The 16,643-nt window shown below is 36.3% G+C and overlaps 2 protein-coding genes across 3 annotated transcripts in view; one reads left to right on the plus strand and one right to left on the minus strand.

Moving 5' to 3' along the window:
• SYCP3 (synaptonemal complex protein 3) lies at positions 1-9,447 on the plus strand (the record flags this gene model as incomplete). Its single annotated transcript, XM_079775501.1, has 7 exons — positions 1-85; positions 784-850; positions 1,023-1,057; positions 3,758-3,875; positions 4,672-4,771; positions 8,545-8,643; positions 9,292-9,447. The coding sequence occupies 7 exons, from the start codon at positions 1-3 to the stop codon at positions 9,424-9,426; spliced, it is 639 nt and encodes a 212-aa protein (XP_079631627.1). The 3' UTR covers positions 9,427-9,447.
• Positions 9,438-16,643, minus strand: part of CHPT1 (choline phosphotransferase 1) — a 22,229-nt gene continuing 15,023 nt past the window's right edge. The window contains exons 6-9 of one of the 2 annotated variants that reach the window (XR_013813706.1): positions 14,895-15,053; positions 14,303-14,428; positions 11,991-12,190; positions 9,438-9,606 (exon numbers count right to left, since the gene is read on the minus strand). Coding sequence is in view for 1 of the 2 variants with exons in the window: in XM_079774949.1 (XP_079631075.1) it covers positions 9,562-9,606; positions 12,080-12,190; positions 14,303-14,428; positions 14,895-15,053 (441 nt within the window). In the remaining variant the exon portion in view is untranslated. The remainder of the gene's footprint in view (positions 9,607-11,990; positions 12,191-14,302; positions 14,429-14,894; positions 15,054-16,643) is intronic. The other variant, XM_079774949.1, reaches the window with a different exon arrangement.

Consider the following 16,643-nt stretch of genomic DNA (forward strand, 5'->3'; position numbering starts at 1 on the left):
ATGAAGGATCGGGCTGTAATTGCCTATGACTTTAAGAAAGAAGATAAACGAGATCTGAATGGTTCAGAGGAGGATGCTGCTGATGGTACAGTATATCTCATATTGTGCAGTCACCATGTCCTACAGCTCATTTATTTTGAACATACTGCATTTTAATTAATAAGACTTTCTCAAGCATTTAAATGTACTTAATGTTTCTCATTTGGAGTTAGAGTAGCTTATATAGCAGATCTTGCCTTTGCAGTCGTTATTCCCAAAATGTCGACTAAATAGTGCATGACTTTGCTATGACATTAACACAGGAAAACTTGCAAAATTGTTCCTTTAAAATGGTCCTGGAGCCCTGGCCGGTGTGGCTCAGTTGGTGGGAGTGTCCTCCCATACACCTGAAGGTGGCAGGCTTTATTTCCGGTCACGGCACATACCCAGGTTATGGGTTCGATCCCCAGTCCAAGCGGGTACAGGAGGCAATAGATGTATGTTTCTTTCTCACATTTCTTTCTCTCCGCCCCCCCTCTTTTTTTCCTTCTTTCTCTCTCTCTTCCTCTCTCAAATCAATAATCATATCCTCGGGTAAGAATGGAAAAAAAAAAAAAAAGGTCCTGGATCTTGATTTAATTCCACCTGACCTGCAGAGAAAGTATTGCATTTCTATATTGACTTTAAAAACTCATGTTAGCAAAAAGCCTAAAAGATCTCAAAATTAAGATATTACTTCATTAAAAGTTATCCAAATAGCATACTTAATTTCAAAAATATTTTTATTTTTTATTGTCAATGCAGCAAAGACTACAGCAATTGATAAGCTTGGAAAGAAAAGGACTTCTGCAGTAATAGTTGAAGATATGGGGTAATGTGCTCAACATAAGTTTTGCCTGTTAGTAGTACTTTAAGAAAAGTAGATTTTGGTTGTCCAGTGAGTATTATATGTAAAATATTGGGGGTGTGATATTTCTTCCAAAATAAGTATGATATTTTATGGATCCTTAATTTAAAAATATTTAAATGTAATTTCTTCACAGAGGTGAAGTACAGAATATGCTGGAAAGATTTGGAGGTATGTTTTAGAATATTCTTTGTATTAAAAAATTGTTTTAAACCAAATAACTTGTATAATAATCAGTGTATGCAAGACTATAATTTATTTTTTTTAAATATATTTTTATTGATTTCAGAGAGGAAGAAAGAGAGAGATAGAAACATCAATGATGAGAGAGAATCATTAATGGGCTGCGGAGAAGGCGGGGCGGGGGGGAGAAGGGAAAAGCTGTCGGGCTGGCAGAGAAGGCGGGGCAGGGGAGAAGGGAGGAGCGCAGGCGGGGCTGGGGGAGAAGGAAGAAGAGCGGGCGGGCTGGTGGAAAAGGGAGAAAAGCAGGGGGGCTGGCGGAGAAGGCAGGGCGGGGGACAAGGGAGGAGAGCAGGCAGGGCGGGGTAGAGTGCAGCAGGAAACCCTATTGCAGGATTTTTCCTGCAACGGGAACGCTAGTCTATATTAATAAAAGGGTAATATGCTAATTAGACTGGGAGACCTTCTGGACAAAGCCATGGTGGTGGGGCTGAGGCAGAGGTGGTTAGGGTTGATCAGCCCAGGAGGGGAGGGCAGTTGGGGGCAAGCAGGCCAGTGTGGGCGGCAGTTGGGGGCAAGCAGGCTGGCAAGGGGGGGCAATTGGGGGCGAGCAGATCAGCAGGGGGGGGCATGTGGGGGCTATCAGGCAGGTGGCGAGCAGGCCAGCAAGGGGGAGCAGTTGGGGGTGAGCAGGCCAGCAGTGGGGGGCAGTTGGGGGTGAGCAGGCCCGCAGGCAGAGCGGTTAGGGGCAATCAGGCAGGCTGACAGGTTAGCGGTTAGGAGCCAGCGGTCCTGGATTGTGAGAGGCATGTCAGATTGGAGAGGGTGCAGGCCGGGCTGAGGGACCCCTCCCCCCCGCACGAATTTTATGTACCGGGACACTAGTATTAATATTAGAATAATGCAGCTCCATCATGATTACTGAAAAATAATACTTGAAGATAGATCCATATGCATGTGTTTACCAAAGCATTATTTAAAGTATTAAAATTTTGTTGAGTTCTGGCCAGTATGGTTCAGTTGGTTGAGTGTTGCCCTGCACACCAAAAGGGGCCAGTTCAATTCCAGGTCATGGCACATGCCAGGTTTCGGGTTCAGTCCCTGGTCAGGGTATGTATGGGAGGCAACTGATCAATGTTTCTTTCTCACATCAATGTTTCTCTTCTTCTCCTTTCTTCTCTCTAAAGCAATAAAAACATATTAAAAAAATTTTTAAATACAGTACTTACGAATAAAAATGTACTATAAATAGCTCCATGAAAGTATTCAAAAGGTTCTTAAATTATTTATCTAGGTATTTTCTTTTTTAAAAAAATATATTTTTATTGATTTCAGAGAGGAAGGGAGAAGGAGAGAGATAGAAACATCAATGATTAAAGAGAATTATCAATCAGCTGCCTCCTGCATGCCCCACACTGGGGCTTGAGCCCACAGCCTGAGCAAATGTACTGACTGGGAATTGAACCGTAACATCCTGGTTCATAGGTTGATGCTCAACCACTGAGCCACGCTAGCTGGGCTAGATATTTTCTTAAATATTTTCTTGGTTCTTTCTATGCTTGGTTTTGGTCAGATTTAGTAAAGTATATGATTTAAATGATCACCAACTGTATTTTTTAAAAGTAATTGTCTTGCCCAGTTAGAATGGCTCAGTTGGTTGAGCATCCTCCCATGCACCCAGAGGTTGCTGGTTCGATTCCTGCTGAGGGCACATACCTGGATTACGGATTTGATCCCCAGTTGAGGAGCATGTGGAGGGCAACCAGTTGTTGTTTCTGTCTCACATTGGTGTTTCTCTCTCTGTAAGCATGTCTTCAAGGTGAAGATTAACAAATAGTAAAATAATAATTTTCTTATTATTTGATTTAACTATTTTTATCCTTTTTGGATTTAAAAATAGTTTTGTGTGTTTCCTATAATGAGTTCTAATAATAATTCATCTAAATGTGTTGTTTCAGTTGGGGTGAAGTGGGTGAGTATTTTATAAATTTAGAAAAATGTAGCCTTTGTGTTTTCTCATGAGGAAATTAAAGCCTGTCCTTGAGGTCCTTTTTTCCTATTATTAACTCCTTTTAATCATCTATAAATTTTTTAAAAATCTGAACTTGGATATTAATAATGAAAAGTTTTCAGAAAAAAGCAAATAACCTTGCTTTTGGATATTATGCTTATTTTAAAATTTAATTTTAAATGTCTTTCTGAAACTGTTGAACCACATTTACTCATATTTATTTCAGTACTAGAGGCCTGGTACACGAAATTTGTGCATGGGTAGGGACCCTAGGCGTGGCCAGCAATCAGGGCCAATCTGTGGGCCCCCGCTGGCACCCGCCTTGGCCAGCTTGGCGCTGCCCGCTTGCCATAGAGGAAAGCAACCGGCCGGGCAATAGGGGGGCAGCACCGCCCACTCGCTGGCCAACCCTGTCCCCGCTGGTCGCCTCCCTCTGTGGGGCAACCGGAGCCCCCACTGGCATCCACCTTGGCTGGCCTGGGGTCTGTGGGCTGGGGGAAGCTCCTGCATTGAGCGTCTGCCCCCTGGTGATCAGTGCAAGTCATAGTGACTGGTCGTTCCACAGGTCGCTCCACCATTAGGTCAATTTGCATATTAGGCTTTTATTATATAGGATTTGGGAACAAAATATGTAATTTTCTTCAGTATTACATTTTAATGAATATTTATTTTCCACATAGCTAACATTAGCAATTCTCTTAATACAAAGAAAAAAAGATTAGCATTGTATACGAAGATTTCTCTCAAAACCAGTAACCAGAAAATTGAACATATTTGGAAAATCCAAAAAGAACAAAGGTATGGTTGTTGGTTCTTTCACAGCCACATTTTTATCATGTCATAGTATTCATTAGTGTAAATTATGAAAAATACTATTATATTTATTGGGGTCTCCAGTAAAAAATATATTTGGCTTGATTTTTCTCTAAGTCCTTTAGTACTATAACTTCACTCCTTCATAGACTTGAAATGTATTTCCTAGAAATCAGTAAAGATTACCTTTATCCCCTTTTAAATGAAAATTGAGGTTTATTTGTCTAAAGGTAATTTGTATTTGTTATAGAAATATACTAAGTGAATAAAAAGTAAATGTTATTAAACCATTAGTCTTGTGAAAGTCAGCTACTTAACAGTGTAGAAAAAGATCAATCTGATATTGTAAATAATTTGTATATTTAAGCTGAAGTAACTATTCTTTTGTATAAAATCATTGTACCAAAATGGGCACAAGTTAAGTGAAATATGTCTATTTGGAAATCTTATATGATAAATACTAGAATAATAACTTCATTGAATCTATCATATCTGAACCCATATTCAGTAGAATAAATGAAAAATAAACTGCTTGGCAGTAAAATGGGGTTTCTGGAAATTTTATATATACAATAAAATTTTTAAAAATTTCAAGAGCTAAAGGGTTAGGAGAATAAACACTTCTGGAATCATGATTTTACTTCTTGGTTTCATATCTGAAATTTTAAGGTGCTTTTATTTCCTTCTTTTATTATAGTACAAAGTATGTAAAGTCACTTTTGTTTTGAATCTTTTTTTCATACTGGTATGAAATATGACAATATCATTATTATGTTTTCAGGCAGAAGCTTAATCAAGAATATTCTCAGCAGTTTCTGACTTTGTTTCAGCAGTGGGAGATAGATATACAGAACGCCAAGGAACAAGAAGAAAAACTAGCTGTTAGTATCATGCTTAGAATTATAATTAATCTATTTAACCAAGTGTCAAATGGAAATGGAGACCCATAGAATGTGGCCAGGTTCCATTATCCATTGCTGGCATTATGCTTTGGTCCTGGTGATTGGTAAACTAGAGAAGTATAGGCACATACCAAAATCATAAAAACTGATGGTCTTTGCTTCCTATATTGGTTGTGATTCTTTCATTTCCAAGTGACACAAATTTGCCCAAGTACAAAGGGACTATTGGTTTATATAAAAAAAAAGTCCAGGGGTAGGTTAGCTTCAGGCATAGGTGGACGGGGGTGGAGGATTGCTCATGTAGTATAGTCTTGGCTCTGTCTCCAATTCTTAGTAGGCTCTCTCAATGTGGTAAGCAAGATAGCTTCTTGCAATCCCAGACTTAACAAATTTAGTAATCACAGTGGACTGTCTTTCTTAGTAACCCTGGCAGAAGAGTCCTCTGGAGGAGCATCACTGATCCCTTTGGAAAATTTGCCCATTATTGAATCAGTTATTCTGATCAAAACATGGTTTACTCTTTTTTTTCTTCCCTTTTTTTGTTAATTCTCCCCGGAGGATATTTTTCCATTGATTTTTAGAAAGAGTGGAAGGGAGGGGAGAGACAGAGAAACATAGATGTGATTCACACACATTGATAGGTTGCCTCCTACACGACCGGGCGTGGGGATCAAGCCTACAACCGAGGTACCGGCCCTTGACCGGAATCCAACCCGGATTCTGAGGCCTGATGCTTTATCCACTGAACCAAACCAACCAGGGAAAAACATAGTTTACTCTTGTGTTACCTGCATGTTTCTATGGGTGATGGAAGTCAGTTCCACATATATATTATATAACTACATTATCTTTTTATTTCATCCTTTCATTGTTTGTAAAATTATCTAAGAGCTAAGGTGCTATTCATATCAAATAATTTTAAGGGTTGGTTGATCATCTCAGTTTTGGAAATACTAAGATGCATATGAAACATACCAAGAGGAGATGTTGAGCAAGTCACTGGTATGAGGCCAGTTCAGGAAAGAGGTGTGGGTTGAACATACAAAGTTGGGAACTCTCAACATAAAGACAGCATTTAAGCCATTGGGTTGGATGAAATCACCAAAGGAGTGATTGTAAATGTAAAAGAGAAGTCCAAGAACTGGACCTGTAAATTTCAATGTTTAGAGTTCAAGAAGATGAGAATGAGTGCCCTAACAGCTACAAAGAAAACTATTTTAAACAAAGTGAAGAAAGCCTTTTAAGGAGAGAGGATTAACTTTCACATGCTGCTTATAGGCCAAATAAGGTAGATTTGGTGATGTGAGGTCATTGGTGTTAAGGATGGTTCTGATCAGTCTTGAACAGAGTGGTTTTGGTGGAATAGTGAGTGCAAAAACCCAATTGGAATGAGTACAAGAACGGGGGTGGGAAGAAGGAGTGGTAGCCTGAGTAGAAAAGAAAGTGTTACTGTGTTTTTTTGTGTTGTTTGTTTTGCATTGTTAATCCTCACCCAAGGACCTTTTCCCATTGATTTTTTAGAGTGGAAGGAAAGGAGAGAGAGACACATTGATTGGTTGCCACCTGCAGGAGCCCCAACCAGAGCCAGGGATCCAACCTGCAACCAGGAATGTGCCCTTAACCGGGAATTAAACCCTCAACCTTTTGGTGTGTGTGCCAATGCTAACCACTTCACTACATTGGCCAGGGCATGGGGTTTTGATGTTGTTTTTTAAAAAAATGATGAAAGACTAGCATGTTTGTATGCTAATAGAAATAATCTTCAGGGAAAAATAAAAAATAGTGGAAAAAGGGGAGAGAGTTGCTAAATTCTTGAGAATGTATGGGACACGTGAAAAAGCCTCAGTAAGGATAGTACATCCTTAAAAATAGGAGAGCCCTAACCAGTTTGTCTCGGTGGATAGAGCATCGGCCTGTGGACTGAGGGGTCTCAGGTTCAATTCCGGTCAAGGGCATGTGCCTTGGTTGCGGGCACATCCCCAGAGGGAGATATGCAGGAGGCAGCTGATTGATGTTTCTCTCCCATCCATGTTTCTAACTCTATCCCTCTCCCTTCCTCTCTGTAAAAAATCAATAAAAAATATTTTTTAAAAATAGGAGAGAAGGTAGAGTATATGAGCACAGAGGGATGTAGATGGGTATGTAGATATGGTGATAGAAGACTGAAAACTCTGGATTGCTTCTGTTTAGTGAAATAATTAAGGTCATCATAGGGTGGAAAATATGTTGCCTTTTGAGGTCAAACCAGAAGGTATAAGATATTTTCTTGAGAGTGGGACAGTGAATAGACTAAAAATATAATTTTCAAGCAGCACTAAGGGTCCAATTTAGGCTTGTGATCATGATTTAAAGAGACCTGTTAGTGTAGTTGCTTTCTTCAACTATGACCATCTGCAGGAATGTAGGCAGGGTAGCTAGAGTTGTATTTTCCAGGGTTGAGATCAGGCAAACAAGTGTGACAGAATAAAAAGGGATAGCAAGATATAGATGGAAAGGAGTAATTATAATGTTTTACCACAGAATTTATACTGGGAAAGAGGAATGTGAGGACATGGGAATAGGGGACAGTGAAAAGTAGGTAGGATGAATAGATTCTAGGTCTTCATAGAAATTATTGAGCTTTAATACTATAAAGAGTGAACTAGAACAGTAAAGAGAAGTGAACAAAGGGATATATGGAGAAATAGTATGAGTAATGGTTAGAGCCTGGATTCTAGAAACATACTGTTTGGAATCACATTCTGGTTTGACCAAATACTGTGAACTATGAAAAAATTTTTTTTCCTCAGTTTCCTCATTTATGAAAGGGGGAATAGTAAGAGTACCTATCTCATAGAGTTGCTTGGAGGATTAAATTTATATATAATAAGTTTATTTAAAAGAGTTCTGAGTAGTATGCTATTATTCATACTATAAAGAGGTTATAGTTATTGGTAATGACAGAATCTAGGGTATACGTATGTAAGAGAATGACTAAAGTAGGGTAGAAAGTAGCCAAGGAACTGAAAGACAAGCATTATCAGAAGGATTATCTGTGTTGATATTGAAAGCACCAAGAATTAAGATATGTTGAGTATTGTTAAGATTTCCTATTCAATGACTGGTAGGATTATTATATTGTACTATAGGCCCAGTGCATGAAATTTGTGCATGGGTGTCCCTCAGCCTGGACTGCACCCTCTCCAATCTGGAACCCCTTGGGAGATGTCCTACTACCAGTTTAGGCCCGATCCCTGCCTGGCAGTCAGACATCCCTCTTGCAATCCGGGACCACTGACTTCTAATTACTTGCCTGCCTGCCAGCCTGAATGCCCCTAACTGCCTCTGCCTGCTGGCCTGATGCCCCTAACTGCTCCCCTGACAGCCAGATCGCCCTCTAACTGCCCTCCCCTGCTGCCCTCATCGCCCCTGTCCTCCCCTGCCACCCTGATCACCCCTAACTGCCCTCCCCTGCCAGCCCGATTGCCCCTAACTGCCCTCCCCTGCCAGCCTGATCACCCCTAACTGCCTCTGCCTCGGCCCCTGCCACTGTGGCTTTATCCAGGAGACATCTGGTCTAATTAGCATATTACCCTTTTATTAGTATAGAAGATATTCCTGGTGAACATAGATTTTCTCTAATTTTGTTATAATAGCTGTTAAAAAATATTTAAAGTATTGACTTTAAAACTATTCCCTTTAATTTTTTTTTTTTTGCTACATTTAAAAGCTTACTTAAATTATCACATGATTCTTTTCTTTTACATTTTCAGAATTTATTTAGACAGCAACAACAGATTTTTCAACAATCTAGACTTGGTCAGAGCCAGAGACTGAAAACAATTAAACAGTTATATGAACAATTCATAAAGGTCTGTTGTATTTGGTAACATAGCATATTCTTTTAAAGCAATTTATGTTGGAAGTAGAATATAATTTTTTTCTAAGTTTAAGGAAGAAAATTTTGCTTATGCATTTAAAATTCTTAACACTTTTAATTTTAAATTCATTGTTTTTTATTTAAGTACTAAATGTATTTTACTTTCAGATTCTAATGTTTTTGTGGACATTATTCAAAATAGAAAATAGTAAATTGGGAATTTTACCAAAAAATATATATGTTATGAATAAGATTTGTACATAATATAAGCACTAGTGATAGTTCTTGGTTCACCTGAAAACAGAAAGTTCATAAATCATTTCTTGGTAGATTTCCAGTCTTTTTTCTTTTTTTTAGTATGTTCAATATTGAAACTTTAACAGTTCATTAACCCACTGTTTCAAGCAAAGTACACTACAGTTGTTACCTCCTCTAATACTATTTGATTCATGTCTGGCACTTTTTAATCCTTTAGTGGGTATTCTGGTTTTGATGCATTAGATAATATTTTATTCAGAATAAATAATGTACACTACTTGAATTTTTTTAAAAGCTCCTAGTTTTTAAAATTAATGGCACAAGTTTAGAACCTGAGATTAAAAATGGTGATTTATAACTAAACAAGCTTTTTGTGTTTTAGAGTATGGAGGACTTGGAGAAGAACAATGAGACTCTAGTTACTGATGCACAAAATGAACTTAAAAATGAAATGGCTATGTTTCAAAAACAAATTATGATGGATACTGTAAGTTATGATATTAAAACCGAAAAGTAAGAATTAATATGTTTTAAGCACTGAAATGTTTTATTTGTTGAAATTGGTTAACACTTATCTAAAAATTAAACAAATGTTTAATATCTCCTTTCATGAACAGCAGCAGCAAGAGATGGCAATTGTTCGAAAGTCTCTTCAGTCCATGTTACTCTGATGGTTCTTGGAAGGAAGAACTTGAACCTAAGTAATATGATACAATTATAACATTAGCTAAGAGGCATATACATTTTTAGAGTCGTTTAAAAATTGTATTTTCAAATATTACATTGTGTTACTCATTAGCTTAAGTGCAAGCCTCCTCTTTGTTAACCTTCAAATAAAATCTAAACAGTTATGTGAGTAGCAGCAATTCCTAAATTGTATGTATAAGCTTTCTGCCTTTTAATAGTAATAGTGAATTTTTATGACACTTGTCAATTAACTTAATAATAAAGATTATCCAATTTCAAGTTTTAGCTTCAATGTATCTGTATCAGTCCCAAAAAGTAGAAAGCACAAGTATTGTAGGTTACATTGTTACTCTTTAAGGAAAAAAAAATCTATTTTTATATGTACATCCTTTTGTATAAAGTCATTAACTTACATAGCCAGTTCCAATGATAAGATTTCAAAAGAAAAATCTATTGACTTATAAAATGTATTAAAAGCAACTTAAATTTGTGTTGTGAAATAAAACCACTCAGGACCATTAAGGTGATTGAACAAGATATAAATATCTGTTTTAAAATACAGATTTGTGAATGTCATTTCCACAAAGACAATAAAATGCCATTTAATTGAGCTTGGTTCAGAATTAAATGGCACATACTTGTAGTACTGAGTAAATATATGGAAGTTTGATTTTACATTCATTTCCAAACTTGAACAGTTAATTCATATACCTTGTCTTTTAAAATGTGTATTTTTAAAACAAAATATATGAAATACTTGATTTAATAAAGAAACAAATTGTTCCACCATTTTTTTAAGTATCAGTTAAACTTACTATTTTTTTGCTCAAACTACTTTCATTGAATCATTCAAAACAAAAAATATCGCCCCCCAATATGTCCATTAGAAGTGATTTTCCCCTGTTTTTCAATGTTTTAAATTATAATTCTCCCCTACCCCATAACCCACTCTTATCTTACTTTTAAAAAGGTTTTCAAAGTTTTAAAAAACAAACCCATGGGGATTCTCTTTTTCTGTGATAACTTATATAGGAAGAAATTAGTCCACGATTAACAATAGTCTACCTGACATTAGGGGGACAATTTGCTTCCTAAATTTTTACATTTTGTAGAGGAGTTCCCTTGTAAGCCAATGTATATTTTGGAATATAAATCTTAGGTACTATTCAAATGTCTAAGAAGGTCCTTATTTGAGTTTACCAAGTGTTACAGAGACAAAATAAGTACCGTGGAGTGTTTTCTGTGTCCTTAATTCACGTAAGTATATACTTTTTCCTTCTAAGGAATATCAACTTTCACTTTTTTCATTGTCTTTTTCTTGCTTAGGATATAGTACATGTTCATTACTCCTTTATTTTATTTATTTCATCCTATGGCTTATGGTCTACAGAACTGTGGGATAAAATTAAACGTAGGATAAGAGGGGAGGGAGTCTGAGGATTTGGATCACCAAAGAGCCTGGTGATAGTTCTGTTATTCATAATGAACACTATAAATACTTTGAAATGAGAGTAGAAAGACAAGAATCAGTACATAGTGCATTCAGTGGTTGAGTAACTGATACTTATTTTATCCCCTTTTTATCTCAAATGAAATGTGTAGTTGTAGTAACTTTGGCTAGTATTCTAAAGGGAAGATATTTTTGCCATGTTTTCATAAATTACTAATTTTCTTAAGTCAACTGTATTTTAAGTACTGTTTTACTTTTAATAGAAAGGGATGTTTAATGCCCATCTTTTTGTGACAATGAAATTTTAACTCAGACTATCAAGAAACAAGTTGCCCTCACTATAAAGATTCATTTGTTTTTCTGAACTAATAATTGTGTTGTATAATAAGACAAAATAGTGTTGTATAATAAGACAAATTGATTTTACTTAATACAAATTATAGAAAATTCTAATAGCCCTTTTAAATTCTAGTTGGTATACTAAAGCATGTATTTCATTTTATATGATAGCGGTTAACATGCCTCTTGAAAATGACTAATAAAATCATACATCATTCTTAGTAAATACAGTATTATAATCCATGCACTTATGCAGTATTATGAACACACCAATTTTTAGCAAAGTAGCATCATCCTCAACATGGCTAAAATCCTTGAATTTCTGAATTTTTATGTAATCATTTGACAATGAAAATCCTGAGTGTAAGAATTTCTGAGACAGAAACTGCTATTTAGAACTATAGTGGTTCACTTTCTTGTACCTAGAAAATTTAAATTTCTTTCTTTAGTTTTATTTATAATTTATAGATTTGTATTACTCTGGTTATCCGTGGTAAAAAAATGTTGATACACAATGAGGACTTCACAACTGAAATAGACATAATGGAATTTACAGGACTTAATGTTTTATATTCAAATATAACCTTATTTGATAGTATACTAGCCTCCTGCAAAAGGGGATTTCCTTCACTCCTAGGTTCCCCTAACTGCTTCTCCTTTTTTCCTTGGGTTATTAGTCAATATGCTTGTGAACCTGTTCAGGTGCTTGATGACATGAAATCTTGAAGATACTTAGATGAAGGTGTCTTGAAATTTGCAGGCACAAAGCACTAAAGTACATAATCATATCAAATGAAGAAATGACCTTTAGAGCAAAAAAGAAAATATAGATTATGGTCTATCTTTTCTGAAGCAGCAGCTATTTTTCTACCTGTCCCCTCCCCAATCTTAAACTTAACTGAAAATTCAATAAAAATACATTTTAGAGTATTTCAATATACTTCATATTTGAACCTCATATAGTCCTCTGAAACATGCAAGGTATTTCACAGTTATATAATCTGAGGCACAGTGGTAAAAGCCTAGACTAAAACACAAAAGCTGGAAAGTAACAGAATGGAAGTCTTCACATTCTTTCAATTATCTGCTGTGCAACTAAGCTACAAATTTCTACTAGAAGGGGCTATCAGTTATAACAAAATCACTCCATCACAGACGTTTCTTAGAAAGTAAAGGCTCATGGAAGTGAGATGTCCCTTGTGTGGATAAAGGGGGACAAAAAGGCCTGGAAAAGATACCATAGTTAAGGGGAAGCATATACAAAATTGTGTTGTATAAAAAACTGAGGAAAGCACACTATTTAAAAACTTTCCCAGAGACTAGAGGCAGATGCTTCCTTTCAGAAAAAGGAGCCTCACAGCTCTGTTGGTAGAGAGGGAATTCTCACCTATGAGGTAAATCCCCCTATCATTTACTTGAATGATAGTAAAGCTAGTAATGAGCTTATCATTAAGCTCCATGTGACCCTTTTCTCTCTCAAGCAAGAACCTTTCCCCTAAGGATGCCAAAGGGCACAAGTGTTTTGAATTTAACTTCCTCACCATAATCACCATCAGTGTAAACCAGGCCAACTCACTCATTAAAAATTAGGTACTTGAGTTTTTAACCTGATATTTTAATTATGTTAAACAATTCCATTTGGTAATATTTAAGTTCACTAAAAGAAACCCTACATTGAATTCTCAGATAGTTTGAATAATCATCCATTTCTTAAATGTATACTGTTTTAGAGCTCTAAAAATACTTAAAGTGGACAGCAAATTAAAGGAAATTCTGATTTGCAAATACTTTTTAGAATACTGCCTGAAAAACTTTCAAGGATCTCACCACCATTTGAAGAATGGAAAACCTTTGAATGAACCACGAATGGATATTAATTTACTCCAGAACCTAGTATAAAGGATCATCAGATGTGGTACCCCACACAGAACACATACAGTTTTTTAGTGCCTAAATCAAATAGGGTGAGTTGATTCAAATTATCAAAAGATTCACTGCAGGGTTTCTTTCAGCACACTTTAATATGTGTTTATATATCACTAAAAATTTGGTGAAGGCAAGTGAGGTCCAGAGGTAGGGGAAAATATAGCAGAATTGTTTGAAACCACCATAATTAAAGATCTACCATAAAGTTGTCTCAATAAAATCAGAAAATAATTCCTTTATCCATTTTTGTGATTATTACCAACAATGATTTTCTTTTTCTTTGATGGCTAAAGCTTCTCTCTTAAGTACCATAATTCTATATAATCATTTTGGATAATAATATTTTGAAACTACCGATATATATTATCCATCACTTTCTTAAGTAGGATGTAATCAATGAGAATTTAACCTTTGCTTGATGAGACACCATGATGAATATAAAATTACACATTATCCTCGAGGGCCATATATAGGGTTGCTTACTTCTACCAGAAAATGGTCCCCAATCTGGTACTTGGTAATACTGTTTTGTTTCATTTCCTCAATATTAGCTGACAGTTTTTAATGCAATAAGTGCTCGCCTTTGCTAACACGAACTCCATCTAATTTACCTGTTACTTGTCATAAGCTTTGATTAATTCTAATGAGCTTGATTAGGTAAAAGATAATAATAAGTGCTATAGTCCTTTGGCCGAGTAAAGTCATTTTTGGTATCTTTGTACTATTTTGGGGGGGAGGAGAAAGATATAGTTATTTTAAGTAAACAGTTGTATTTTTAAAAATTTGGGTTGTTGGAAGCAAGATCTCCAGATATGTAGGCTGTTTCTATACTCAATAAAAAACAATTCACAGCTTTAAATGAGTAATTTTATAAAAAAGTTTATGGTATAAACTAGTAGTAAGACTACCTGATATTTCACTGAAATGACTCTTAAGCATAGTGTTATTTGACATCTGTTAAAAATAAAATATTAGCAGAAAAAGAACTTACCATTGCTATCCATAGAACAACATATTCGTCTACAAAATTATTAAAGTACTGGTCTAAAAATAAAAGACCTGGGCCCAAAAAGGCAGTGTCTTGAAGATACAGTTCACTTTTAGTCATGTGAGCTATCTATAAAAAAGTAAACAAAATAATTTTATTATTAAATTTTAAACATTTTAGCTTTTACTTGCAGAACAGAATTGAATTAAGACAAATAAGGATAGAGACATCATTTAACCTCACATTTGATATGGAAATACTGAATCTAAAATTTCTTAAATTCATGATTGATGACTGGGTAGCTTATTAAAGTTTCCAGTATTTCAATTTCTTGATATCAGAAAGTTATAATTGATAATTATAGCTAAACAAATAAAAGAACTTATATACAGACTATTTTATAACATTGTAAAATATATTCCCTAAATATAACATTAACTCATTCACAATTTTACTTGGAGGACAAATAGATACCTACATTTTGTGATAATAACACCATACACACACAAAATACCCATTGTATAAAATAGTTTCCAGCTCTGAGTTTGAGGACCAAGTAGAATATTATACAATAAATAATAAAATGATTTCTTACCACCAATTTTTGTGCGACCTTAGCAAAGACACATCCAAACATTAGCGTATAAAGACAAGGATGCTTTTCAAACACATTAGTTGCTGACTTTTTATAGATCATTATTGCCGGTATAATAATTATTCCTATGTGAAGTCCAGGTGACAAGACACTGGTGCCCTAATGGATAAAGCAGAAAATCACATCACATTTTAACACTATTGATTACATTGCATTTTCTGAGCATCTATTTTGTTTTAGGAACTAGAAACCTAAGGAACAGTGAGTATACCGGCATTAGCTGTGCTTTTCAAACTTTCACAGAACTCTAGGGTTACAAAGATTCAGTGCTACAGATGTTTGATCCCAACTAATAAACACTAAAAAATAATTTATTCTATACCAACTTTTATCATCAACTCTTGGACTGCAAAGTTAACATATTTTTGTCCAGAAATATCTGCCTCGGTTTCTCTCAATACCAAACCGCCCCCCCCTCCTTTTTTCGTATTTAGACTGCAAATGCACTCTTACGTAACACTGTAAAATCCAACCCATTACATTTTTATCTTTGTGAATCAGGATTCTCTCAGCATTGCATATCCTAAACAAAATATTGAAATAAATTTGGTCTTAAGACTTACTAAATCTAAAACCACCAATTTAAATGTGTTCATTAAAACAGACTTATTCTTTAAGTTTACATGTTATAACTTACTATAAAATTATAGTAATAATACTACAAAGCCATATATAATAAGACATTATACTATATAGTAATAACATAAAAATTTAGACTAATAGTGCTTTTATCTGTATTACTAGAGGCCCGGTGCACGAAATTCATACAGGGGGTGGGGGGGAGTTGTCCCTCAGCTCGACCTGCATCCTTTCCAATCTGGGACTCCTCGGGGGATGTCCGACTGCTGGTTTAGGCCTGATCCCTGTTCGACAGTCCCTCTCACAATCCAGGACCGCTGGCTCCTAACTGCTCGCCTGCCTGCCTGATTGCCCCTAACCGCTTCTTCCTGATGCCTAACTGCTCCCCTGAAGGCCTGATCGCCCCCAATTGCCCTCCTCTGCTAGCCTGATCGCCCCCAATTGTCCTCCCCTGCTGGCCTGATCGCCCACAACTGCCCTCCCCTGCTGGTCTGATCGCCCACAACTGCCCTCCCCTGCCGCAACCCGCCTCCTCCATGCGAGGTGGCAGAGATACTGGGCCTCCTCCATGCCACGCAGAGCCACGGGACCCCTAGGCCTCACTGTGCGGAGCAGCTGCCGGGTCCTGCCTCCGCTGTGCGCGGGCCATCTTGTGACAGCCATCTTGTGATGACGTGAGGGTGTGACACCACCTAGGCTATTATTAGTATAGATCTTGTGATGACGTGAGGGTGTGACACCACCTAGGCTATTATTAGTATAGATGGTTCAGGAGATTTTATTCAAGAAAATCTGCTGCTAAAAAAGTTGGAAAACCATCAGTTTAAGAGTTTAAAATCAACTACTTCTTAGCCCTAATATTTGATTTCTTGTCTTCCTTCAAACAGTCATCAATTATTTCTTAGTAAAACATTCTATGAAGTGGACACTGATCCTTACTAAATCATATTTTCGTTAGTAGGACTCATGTTCCAGCTAGTGCTCTATTTTGTCACCCATGGTCAAGCAACTAGTCTTCCTAAGCACCTCTGCACAGTACTGTACTGAGGTCAACAGACAAAACACCTCAAAAAACATCAAATTAATTTTTCCCAATATATCAGAACCTAT

This window comes from Cnephaeus nilssonii (genome assembly GCF_951640355.1).
Source record: "Cnephaeus nilssonii genome assembly, chromosome: 6".
NCBI classification, from domain to species: domain Eukaryota; kingdom Metazoa; phylum Chordata; class Mammalia; order Chiroptera; family Vespertilionidae; genus Cnephaeus; species Cnephaeus nilssonii.